At 44.4% G+C, this 12,135-nt stretch overlaps 1 protein-coding gene across 4 annotated transcripts in view; it reads left to right on the top strand.

Annotated features, from left to right (window-relative positions):
* Positions 1-11,479, top strand: part of LOC118788827 (guanine nucleotide exchange factor DBS-like) — a 68,586-nt gene extending 57,107 nt beyond the window's left edge. For all 4 annotated transcript variants that reach the window (XM_036544937.1, XM_036544936.1, XM_036544938.1 and 1 more), the window contains exons 18-32: positions 138-207; positions 777-869; positions 1,198-1,290; positions 1,476-1,601; positions 1,864-2,085; positions 2,678-2,770; positions 2,923-3,001; positions 3,586-3,658; positions 4,076-4,188; positions 4,818-4,910; positions 5,522-5,596; positions 8,009-8,118; positions 8,308-8,420; positions 9,321-9,424; positions 9,611-11,479. In XM_036544937.1, coding sequence (XP_036400830.1) covers positions 138-207; positions 777-869; positions 1,198-1,290; positions 1,476-1,601; positions 1,864-2,085; positions 2,678-2,770; positions 2,923-3,001; positions 3,586-3,658; positions 4,076-4,188; positions 4,818-4,910; positions 5,522-5,596; positions 8,009-8,118; positions 8,308-8,420; positions 9,321-9,424; positions 9,611-9,690 — 1,537 coding nt within the window. In that variant the 3' untranslated portion in view covers positions 9,691-11,479. The remainder of the gene's footprint in view (positions 1-137; positions 208-776; positions 870-1,197; positions 1,291-1,475; positions 1,602-1,863; positions 2,086-2,677; positions 2,771-2,922; positions 3,002-3,585; positions 3,659-4,075; positions 4,189-4,817; positions 4,911-5,521; positions 5,597-8,008; positions 8,119-8,307; positions 8,421-9,320; positions 9,425-9,610) is intronic.
* Positions 11,480-12,135: the final 656 nt, after the last annotated feature.

Genomic DNA, 12,135 nt, shown 5'->3' on the forward strand with positions numbered 1-12,135 from the left:
AAAGAGTTGGAACACAGGATGTATGTGTTACTCTCCGATTCTCACATTGCCTGTGATGTTGTGGAGCAAGTTTGAGATGAGCACTGTGTGTTTCTGTGCGCACTGACTTCCCCTATCTCTCCCTCTCTCCACCTCAGTACCTTCCTCAGGGAGCTGGAGGCCTACACAGAGTGTCCTGAGCTCGTGGGCCGCTGTTTCCTGGAGAGGGTGAGCTTCAGGAAACTAAACTGCACTTATCTATTCATCCCAATTTGTTTCTACATGGTTTTTGTAACAAAAAGTGCAGTAGTAAGGTGCCAGGCCTGTAACCCAAAGGTTGCCGATCTGAGGCACTGCTGTCCAATGTAAGTTGCTGATAAGTAACTCAATGTAAATAAACTGCTTTAACATTTGGCACATGTTAGTTTTTTGGGCAGCAGTGTGGCATAGTGGTAAGATGTAGGGCTCATAACCAAAAGGTTGCTGGCTTGATTCCCTGCTGGGGCACTGCTGTTGTACACTTGGCCAAGGTACTGAACCCACAATTGCCTTCGTAACTATTCAGCTGAATAAATTGATTGAATTGTCACCTATGTAAGGCATACTGAATAGGAGTGTCTGCTAAATGATAGGGATTTACTGTGTATGTTGCGTTTTGTGTTTTCTCATTTTTGTCTGCAGCATATATTAGTCTGACCTGGGATGAGTTTTCAGGGTGAATATAGTGATGTAGATATGGCTTGTGTTGAACTCCAGGCCTCAGTGTAACTGACTGTTTCCCTCTGCATCTCTCTCAGATGACTGATCTGCAGATCTATGAGAAATACTGCCAGAATAAACCTCGCTCTGAGAGTCTATGGAGGCAATGCTCCGACTGTTCCTTCTTCCAAGTAAAGCCCCGTCTCTGACCAGCCTCCCCCCTCTGTCCACACCTCCTCTCTCTGTCCACACCCAGACATCTCTGACTAAACCTATCCTCTCTAAACACACCTTACAATGTACGACCACCCTCCCTTTCTAACCACACCCCCTCTCCAACCACACCTCCCTATCCAGCCACACCCCCTTCTCTAACCACACCCCCTCTCCAACCACACCTTCTTCTCTCTTCTTTCCCTAGTTAATCCCCTATCTACCCTCACCTGAGAGCTGTGTGAGGGAGGTCTTACAATGACTTCAGCAGACTTGTGTCCTGAATATATATTTTTGTTAATGCAGGAGTGTCAAAAAAAGCTGGAGCACAAACTGGGTTTGGACTCCTACCTGCTGAAACCAGTGCAGAGAATAACAAAGTACCAGCTCTTACTCAAGGTGAGTCTGTCAGTCTGCCTCACTATCTTACCTTTTTCACAGAAAATCATATTAAATAGCATTCAAATGTTTAATGTATTATGAGTAACTTTATGAGTGCTTGTGTGCGTGTGTATATGTGTGTATATGTGTGTGTGTGTGTGTGTGTGTGTGTGTGTGTGTGCGTGCTGTTTCTCCCCTTCCAGGAGCTGCTTAAATACAGCAGGAACTGCGAGGGGGCAGATGACCTGCAGGAGGCACTGTCCTCCATCCTGGGCATCCTGAAGGCCGTCAACGACTCCATGCACCTCATCGCCATCACTGGATACGAGGTGAGAGGACTGGAGGGGCCAGAAGCCCTTTAATCTCACTTCTGAGACAGAGCTGAACCAAACCGTACTTTATAAGGAGTCGTTTCTCCAGATAAAGGACTATCATTTTTCATCATTAGTATGTTACACATGTATCCAAATCTGCTCCATTATATGGGAATTATTGTACTGTAAATTGTCTAAACGATCCAGCGCTGCCTGCTTAACTAACACTTGTAATGACTTGTGACCTTAGAGGCATCTGAACTCTAACCCCCACCAGGGCAACCTGAGCGACCTGGGCCGGCTGCTGATGCAGGGCTCCTTCAGTGTGTGGACGGAGCACAAGAAGGGGCATGCAAAGGTCAAGGACCTGGCGCGCTTCAAGCCCATGCAGCGGCACCTGTTCTTGCACGAGAAGGCACTGCTCTTCTGCAAGCGGCGCGAGGAGAACGGCGAGGGCTACGAGAAGGCCCCCTCCTACAGCTTCAAGCACTCGCTCAGCGTGAGTCCGCTGGGCCGTCGTGCAGCGCCCAGGTCACGGGTCGTAGGTTACAGGTCACAGGTCACAGGTCTGACAGAGTGGTCAAGGAAATGGGTTTTAGCAATATCTGCGCTAGTTGTGCTGTTGTACCCTTGAGAAAGATTCTAAACCTTCATGAACAGGAGTAGCTGAGCTGTTTTAGGGTAGTGTGTGAGTGCTAAGCATCACAGACTGTCTTGGGCAACTCATTGTATTGTATTTATCACTGTAATGGCATAAATGAAGAGTCAGTGAGGCAGCAAAGGGCAGCAGCAGATTGCAGAGAGTATTATTTCTCACAGAGATCTGTGGTCTTCTTGTGGCACTCAATGCAAAGAGCATCCAGTTCTCCCGTGCCCTGGCTAAATTCCCAACCAGGCTCTTTCAGTCTGGCCATCTACCCCCCTGCGTTAATTGACTAAATAATTCCTTTTCTCCAAATAACTAAAACCCCTGGGGGTCATTTTAGAAAAAGACCCTTGGTTCTTATTTTACCCCACCTCATATAATAAAAAGGTTAAACTCTCCTTCAGCGTCTCATAATGATCCTTTCTCTTCTCTCTCTCTCATGCAGATGAGCGCAGTGGGCATCACAGAGAACGCAAAGGGTGACAACAAGAAGTTTGAGATCTGGTGCAACTCCAGAGAGGAGGTGTACATCGTGCAGGTGGGTGACAGTTCACTCTGTACAGACAACTAAACAAAAATCTACTGATCAGATGGGCTCTGGTTATTATTCATAGCACTAGTGGGACCATTTTCTGACAATGGGGGAAAAAAAAGATGTTCATGGGATGAAATATGTTTTTCCGTATTCAGGCCCCGACACCTGAGATCAAGACGGCGTGGGTAAATGAGATCCGGAAGGTTCTGACTGGCCAGCTGAAGGCCTGCAGAGGTAAGACATAAGAGGGGCATAAACAATGGCATCGAATCTCAAAGTCTATTCTAATTTCTTTAGTAAATACACTTAGGTCTATTTTTGTGACACTGCACTAATAAAGTAGAACAAAACAGCTTGATTCAATATCAGTTTCTGCAGACATGGTAACACAGGATTTCTTTGTTGATTAACAGCAGGTGTCACTTAAGTCTACAATGCCACAGCATACTCATACACAATAGACTCAGTCCTTTATGGATTTATTCACTTGTGCTGGGTTCACATCATATCAGAAGGGGGAAACTAGACGCCACACTCAGAACTGTTCTGGGAACAGTGATCTGCAATTTCAACAATCACCCCTTCCCCCCTACACACTCTTTGACCCCAATCTCCAAATTTAAAATCATTTTGAAGGCAAATTAAATAATATTTATCTCAGGAAATAAGAATAGCACCTGAATACTTCACTTATTGTTTTGTATATTAATTTATTGTGGATGTGGATATTGTGTAATACACAGTAGAACACTCAAATTTGTATTTATTTTTGTTTGATTACCCTATGGATCACAAAGTTCCTCTAATGTCAATTGCAGAAGCCAGCCAGCAGAGGGTGTCAGATCAGGTGTTCCAGTTTCCACCTGCCAACCCTGCACCTGTCAGCCTCAGGTAAGCTTCCAGTACTAATTTAACATTAGACATTGCACACTGGAGCAAACAGAAATATTTCTTGCTTGACCCACTAGGGACCAAAAGAAATTTTGTCAACCCCTACCCTAGTGTGTGTGGTTGTGTGTGTGCGCACTTCTACATGTGTGTAGTTTTGATTCAGCATTACCTTCTGCGTCATTGTTTATCACTTCTGCCAGCATCCATGCCAGAAACCTGTGTACTATCTGGTTTGATTTGATCTGCAGACCTCCACACATTCATACAGTAATCACAACAGCTAATTTCAACAACCACTAAAAGTCTTTATTTCCAGTGTGAAGAGAGGTGTTCATATAGCACATTACCACACACTACTATCTGTGAACAAATTCCAAAATAAACTATCTGATGAGCCCATTAACCTTTCCTCCGCAGTCCCTTGAAAAACAACCAGAAGAACACAAAGAAGGGGGAGGAGAAGAAGGCGGAGCCTCCCAGCCCTGATGCTAACTCCTCCCCATCGCCAAAGTCAGCAGACAAAGGCAAAGGTGAGCACCCCTCAGATGGGGGCATGTGCGGGGTGCGCTGCTACCTCAGGAGCTGAGTGCGCCTTACATGCCGAGGGTGTAAAATTGAGGCCTGGAAACTCAAACAACTGCACTACCTCATTTGGTTAGCAGATGCCCTTAACACAGGGGACAAACACAGCTAACCTTTCATCCTTCTTATGCAGCTGGATGTTTTACTGAAGCAGTTCAGGTTAAGTACCTTTTGAAGTACAACAGCAGCACCGCACCTATTGAACTGGTAACCTTTGGGCTACACACCCTGCTCCTTATCACTAAGCCACACTGCTGAGTTAGGAATCGAGCAGCGCCCGTTTCTTCTCTTTGGTGTGAGTTTGGGATTCGCCTTTTTTATCCCTCCTGTGTTGGTGATGGTGTTTGCGTAGTCTGACTCTACCCTGATGCTAATCCCCAGCCTGGCAATCTGGCCTGACATACTGTCAGACAGCTGTCCCTCTCAGCTGCCTTTCTCCTCCTCCTTCCTCCTGTCACACGGGGACTAATCACAGCTTTTATCTTTTCTCTGTCCACCTGTGTTTTTCCCTCTTTTTCTCTCACTTTTTTCCTCTTCCCCTCGCTCTCTCTTGCTCTCTCTCTGTCCTCTGCCTTAGACGAGGCAGTCATCAGCCCCACCACAGAGAGAGCAGCCGTGGCTAAAAAGCGCTTTACCCTGCAGGGTTTCAGCAACCTCAAGAGCCAGAAAGGTAAAGCGCGACCACTAGGTGCCGCTTTACCGTATAACGCACCTTTGTCAGAGGAACATTACGAACCGATTCCAGTGCTGTGCCCAGGTTTATCTTATCTTATCTTATTTACCTTGGGTATTGAGTCAGATGATAAATCAATGAGAACAATGATTTGAGAGTCAATATTTGATATAAAGTTATAGGGTGCAGTTCAACCAGATTAACCTCAGGGCAAATGTGGCATGCTTCCCTCTGCAGAACTTGTACCTTCTGATGTAAAGAGCCTAACATTACCCATGGTGCTCCTCTCTCCACCAGGTACCAAGCAGTTAGCCATAGACTACTGTATAGTGTAGATATGATGGAGCTAGATGCATGATCTTAGACACCACAGCAAATAGTTCATAGTTTCAGCTTTAGCCTTGTTGGGCTGCCCCCATTGGTAATCGTTCTTTAGTATCCTCCAGAATTTTAGTGGTGTGTGATGTTGCTTTCAGTCAGGACAGTCAGTTTTATTTAGTTACCATTCTCAGCTGAAGAAGTTGTGCTGGTCTTTTCCTCTCTTCATCTTCGTTTCACCTTGCTGTCTCTTCTTCCTCTTCCTCCTCCTGTTCTCACACCGCTGCCAGGATCTCCCACTAGCCCCGACCACAAAACCAAACGTCATGAGATTAAGAGTGACCCAACTCCATTTGGCCTTAGAGGTACTGTTTCCCATAAGACCCCTTTTTGTCACTTTGATTAACCATTCATGTGTGCATTTTCACCTCAGATGTTATTCGCCTCAGTTTGGTCATCATCAAGTTTATAAACATGGGCGCATTTTGATGGTGTTATTGTGTTCCAAAGACATATGCAGTATGTGTGAAATATAATCACAGTACAGTCAAGCATCGTCTTCTCTCATCTCTTGGAGAATTTGTGTACCCTTTTTACCATTCTAAATGTTACATTTCCTTAATATCTCTTTCAAAATGTGTGATTCAGTTAAATCACCAAGTACAGGGGCATAACCTTCCTTTAAAAGAATAGCAATGAAGTTACTGGGAGATTTCATTTAGTTATACTTAGTCATGTTTTAAAATCATAATTACACCATACTAAATCACTGTGCTTCAGAGCACTATCCTTTGCATTTCATACATCCACTCAAGCCCAAAGAGTTTTACACACAAACCACAGACATATATAAAAACCTTTAACAGACTGAGATCCACCCAAACATGTCCATGTAAACACTGTGGTTCAGTAAACAGGCGCCTGTCAGACGCCACACGTAGCAGTCTCTGAGGTGACACTGAGCAGGGTTACTGGAGTGTAGAAGGCTTTGGGAGTGGGACCAGGCCTGACGGTGCTGACACTGACTGCTGCTTCTCCTCCAGACCCAGGTCCCCATATTACCCTCAGCAGGGTCAGATGGCTCAGCACCTCTAGCCTGTTGCAGGCTAAGAGGAGAGGTAAAAAAAAAAAACACTGCATTGTGTGGGTGAACATTGACTTCCTAACCTCTTCTGCTTTGTACAAAAGAACCCAGGCACATGGTGAGGGGTGATCCGATTTCCCAGAGAATCTCACATTTTGGTGCGTTTGTAAATGAGAAATTATGGCAAAATACACAACACAAAAAAACATTTCTCCTGGGATACCGGAATCAGTTAAAAATATGAAAAAAAACATGATTGTGTACACTTTATTGCAAAAGATTCATTATGTTAATTTGGTTATTTGGTAATATACATCTGTCTGTTCATTTGAATACACGTCACTGCCACAGAGCATCAAATTCACTGCCATCAGTACAGTAGAAGATAAACTCATCAGTCATCACTTTTCCATATTCTGCACAACATCACAAATGATATTAAAATCAGAGGAGGAACATTTTTGTGTCTGGCCATCACTGTTAGGGGGATTTAACTCCTTTGGGTTGCATGAGTTCCTTGTTTTTTGAGTGCTGTTTAGCTCTGTTCACACGGAAGCACTGTTCCTGACATCTCCAGGGTATTTTACCTGATATTTTCCCATTGGGAACCTCCCACGCCTGGATTACATTTTTACACAAGTGGGCGTGCCTTTGGCAAGGCAAAATCGATTCAACCACATATCTTTCAATCACATGACACCCCAGCACTAACACATCCAGACTGTGGCTAGAGCTGTTTACAGGCTTGCATAATATGAAATTATTTAATGTTCATTTAAGCAGCTGGGCATTGATATACTTAGATACACAAAGATAGCATTTTAAAATGCTTTCAACTTTTTAAAAAAAATTGATTATATATTTACACAACATTCCTTTACATAGTTTTAAGTGTAATGGAGCTACTATGCATATTATGGAGCTGTTTTCAGAGTAAACAATCTAAAACCCCTTTATTTCCCAAAATGCACCACAAAAAACAGGTGGTAAATGGCCAGTGAAACGGTATGGGAAAATGTCAGAAATCTCTCCTGGCTGGTGAACTCACATGGAACTATGCTAACTGAGGAGAGTCAAAGTTAATAAATACCTCAGGGACGTTAGGAAAGCTATTCCTGTGTGAATAGGGCTCTTGTTTGACTTTTAATAAGCAACTTGGTGTGTGGTGGTAACTGCCCCTGTTCTAACTCCCAGTTCTTGGTCTCTGACACTGAATCTTCTGTGTGGTTCTGTGGCCAGGTTCTTGGCCTGGTCCTATTTCATGGTTTTGGCAATGGCAGGATAGCCTGGAGGTGCTGCAGCACCTGGTGTCACACTCTTGTCCTTTAATCTGCTGTGACAAGTGCCCTCACCCCACCCCACCCCACATTTCCCACAATGCATCATCCTGACCACATGAGCCAAACCCTGCAACCCCTCTGCCACAACTGCAGCTCTGCTCACTGCATGAAACAGCATGCAGAGCCACGCCTACCATGGGTCACACAGTGGTAGAGCAGGCACAGATGGGTGATCCTCCTCTACTGTGTTCAGGGGTGGGGAAGGATTCAAACTGGTACTCCAGAGGGCCTGGGGTAGGCAGGTGTGTGTGGGTGTGGAATCTACTCCTCCTTCCAGGTTCATGCCCCTCTGGCCCTCCCTTTCTCATGGAACCATGTATAACCTGCACTAACCCCACCCCCTCCACCACCAGGCTGGGCCAAAGCCTCCCTTTCATTGGACGCCTCTGAAGAGAACGATGGATATTCCAGTGCTGAGGACCCCCTGAACTCTGACCCTGAGGATGAGGGAGGCAAGAAACTGGTGAGCTGGGCAGTGTGTGGTCTGTCCATCTATCGCTCTATGAAATGGGGTGATTCTTTCCAGACTGAGACAGTAGCCTAAATATCCTACACTACACATTTGGGTAGGCTACTGCTCCACATGTTCTGCTTACAGGGATCTATATTGCCAGCAGGTCAATGACCTGATTTCCCCTCTACTCCCCCTCAGTCTCCAGGGAAGTACACGGTGATGGCCGACTATGAGAAGGGAGGGCCGCAGGACCTATCAGTCAAGAGCGGTGATGTTGTACAGCTGATCAAGGAGGGAGACGACGGACAGTGGTGAGCCCCACCCTGAAACTCCATGAAACCACCGTGTCTGAGTGGGTGCAGCTGGCTCCCCAGGGCCCCTCTGGCCTGGCCTGCTACCTCAGTATTGGTCTGAGGTGTAAATGGTGCTTCCTGCTGAAAAACCAGTGTTCTACATGCGGAATTGGCAAATGCATGGCCATGGCCATGTATTCTGAATTCAGTTTTAAAAAGATTTTAAAGTGGTTTTTACATTATATATAGTACATTATGTTCATTTAGCAGATGCTCTCATCCAGAGCAACTTCCAGCACAAAAGAGCAGAAGTGTATCCATTCAAGTTGAATGAGCAACAGTGTCAGACCAAGTTAACAACACTCCCAGACCAGTGAGTGTGTGCATTACACCATTCAAGCCCTACCACAAGTTCACTTGTGCTAACCTGACTAGACAGCCTAGAAACTAAGTGGACACACTACACATATATCAGCCCAGGGGCATTTCTAGCTATTGAAAAGATCAGGGGCTAAGTCAAGTTTGCCTGGGGCTTGTCTTTTTTTGAAGGGAAATCGGCATCAGTAGGTTGGGGAGGTTATATCTACCTTTATAATAAATAAACATTATCACACCTTCGGACGCTGCAAGTCGAGTTCTGCTCTGTTACACAGTCTTATAAACAACTCCTTTTTCAGGGCGAAAATATTCGGAGCTAGGCTTAAAATATTCGGGGCTATAGCCCTGAATGATTGGATCTAATGACGCCACTGCATCAGCCACTAGATAACAGAATCCAAAACACATTGTGATACTTTTTAATGTACGATTCCTGTCTTTCCAGTCAATAAATAGCTGTAGAATTTCAGCAGTGTCTGTGGTGTTGAAAGTATGTGTTCAAGCGTAAGCTAAAGGTTTGTGCTGTGGTCTCTGGCGCAGGTTTGTGCGCAACCTCAAAACCAGCAAGGAGGGGTGGGTCGCGGCTGCAAACCTGCTGACTCTGATTGGACAGTCCATGTCTTCCCAGTCCCTAACCAGCTCAGGTAAATGCCTGTGTGTTTGCCTGTGCTATCCAAGTGCTGTCCTGTCTGTCTCTCTGCACCTCTCTCTTTGGCCACCTGACCTGCTCTGTCATGGACATTATTATAGCATTAGCAGCTAGTGTAAACATATTATCATTGCTGTCTCTGAACACACTTTAACCTGATTTGCTTGTGTCTGTGGTTTAGAGTGCAGCGGATCTGGCAACCTGAGTACCTCGTCTAGCTGCAGCGAGACCTATACCAGCTTCTCTGACATCAAGGCCTAGTGCCCGGTACAGCCGTACCCTGCAGCACCCCCTGGTGTCCAGCACCTGCACATCATCACTTCCACTGCTCCCATGTTCACACTCACATTCAGGCACTGGAAAGGGGCAGAAAGTGTGAACTCCTTTGTTTTACATGTGATGAGGGACATGTTTTGAGGTTTTATATTAAGGACAGGGGCTCCTGCCCCTCTTGCGGGGGCTGACACTGTGCAGCCCAGACGCCTCAGCGCTGCTCACCCTCCCACCCAAATGCAGACAGATCCGGACCTGTCAGCCCTATGGCCCCAGCCCGCACTAACAAGGTGGCAGTATCTGGACCCTGACTCCGGGACACGGCCTAACGCAGCACAACAGACCCCTCTTTCCTGCTCATTGTTACCCACCACTATAGGTGTCGGTCTATTTGATAATCCCTGTGTGTGTCCCAGAATGGTCCAATCACATAAAGAGTATCCCAAAAAAAAGACTGTATATTTAAAAAAACATGTATAAATATAAAAATGTGTTAACCACGCTGACTGCCATGTACAGCATGAGAAGCCTGTTACGGTGAGACAGGGAGCTCTGTTCACTCACACAGAACCCAAGGGAGGCGCAGGTGGGCTTTTACCATGATCCACTCTGGCAAAGACCTTCTCCCATCCCTGTGGCCCAACGCGCCGAACCCAATGGCATGCAACCAGCGCACAAGATGACAAGAAGACTGTGAACACGAGGGCTGCCACCAGCAAGGAAGACACACTGGCCCTGCCTTGTTTCCAACCTTTTCCTGAAGAATCACAGCAATGTAATTTCTTATTTTTCTACACATATTCCCTATACAGAGAGTGAGTGATACCTTCAGAATGGGTTGATGAACCACACCACTTTTCCTGTGGTTTACTGCGACCTTTACTGGTCAGCTGGGGGGGTTTATCCCACATGAACAGCTCTTAAAGTGGTGTATAGTTTTACTTTGTATAGTTTGTATAGATCTGACCTATTACCTCACTTGGTTCCACTGAACAGTCATCATAATGGTTACTTCATGGGTCGTTGTCTTAAAAAGCTATCATACCATCATGATGTGCTGCTTTCTGTCACTTCAGCGTCAGTGGTGATTGTTGGTGCTAGTGAAAGCTCCTCAGGTTATGAGGACATTTCATTTTACCATGGTTCCTCTGTTTTACCATGATTATACATTGTTTCCACAGAAAAGAATGCCTTGATAGGGTTTTTCAGACAACGCCATGAAATTGAAAAATATCCTGTTTCACTCTTCACAGCAAAAAAAAAAAAAAAAAAATCAGCCATACAAAGGTCTAGCCCTAAAAGATTACTAGGTTTGACATGCCCTACCAGTACACAAATAAAAACCATATTCATAAAGACAAATTCCCAAAGGTCATTAAACCTGTTTAGGTAATGGAACACATATTGTATATGAGAAATACGTATGTGTTTGGATTGTAAAAAGTGTACAGTGTCTGTGTCCATCATCATGATGTATCAAATTCATTCTTATTCTCAACTGTGTATAGTTACCTGAATCAATGGTGAAGGTTGTAACAATAAACCCAATCCCGAAACATTTCTCAAGCCTCCCCTAGCATGTCAGAATAACATCTGATACATCATTCATTCAGGACATTATACTTTGTTTCAGACAGTATGCTGAATAAACATTTCACATTTTGAAACTGCTGTGAGGAAATGTGATGTAAAATATTGTACTTGTTTTACTTTGATTTGCACTCTGTAAGTCAATATAATTCTGATGTAACTGTTTCTTGCACTTTATGCAGCACATTGCCGCTCACTTTTTTTTCCTATGGTAATTGAATAATAAATAATATATATGTGTGTATTTGTAAGAAGCTCTGAATTGTATGGATAGAGGAATAAAGTAACTTTAATAAATTCCACTGAAACGTACTAAAGTTCAATCCAGGGAGCATGTTTTTGTCTCAGTGGTGACTCCACTTGAAACCATGTACTACACAGCAGTCATTCGCACAGTCTGCCATTTTACTGGAACAATCCAGGCTCAGGATCCTTGCTCATAAACATGACAGTGCTCCATCAGTGCACCTGAGACTCAGACTCACTGCATTCTAGATAACAAGACAAATGGCTACTCCATATAAAAATTTACATGAAGTATTGTACTTTCAGTACAGTAAAGGTGAGAATTTTTTCCTCATTGCCAACCAGTGATACCTCTGAACCATAAAGCCAGTGGATTACTTTGGAGTCTTATTTTTGTCAAAATTATCAATTAAACCTACAGCACACCCTAGTATGTACCACAATGACATTACCTGCATACAGCAGTAATATTGAAAGTGTTTCACAATATACTAAACATATTTTAGAATAATTTGTGATTGTCTATGAAGTAAGACTTAATTGAATGAATTTATTTTACTTCAAATGAAACATTTGAAGTAAAAGATTCTTGTGTTG

This window comes from Megalops cyprinoides, chromosome 14 (assembly GCF_013368585.1).
Source record: "Megalops cyprinoides isolate fMegCyp1 chromosome 14, fMegCyp1.pri, whole genome shotgun sequence".
Classification (NCBI taxonomy): Eukaryota; Metazoa; Chordata; class Actinopteri; order Elopiformes; family Megalopidae; genus Megalops; species Megalops cyprinoides.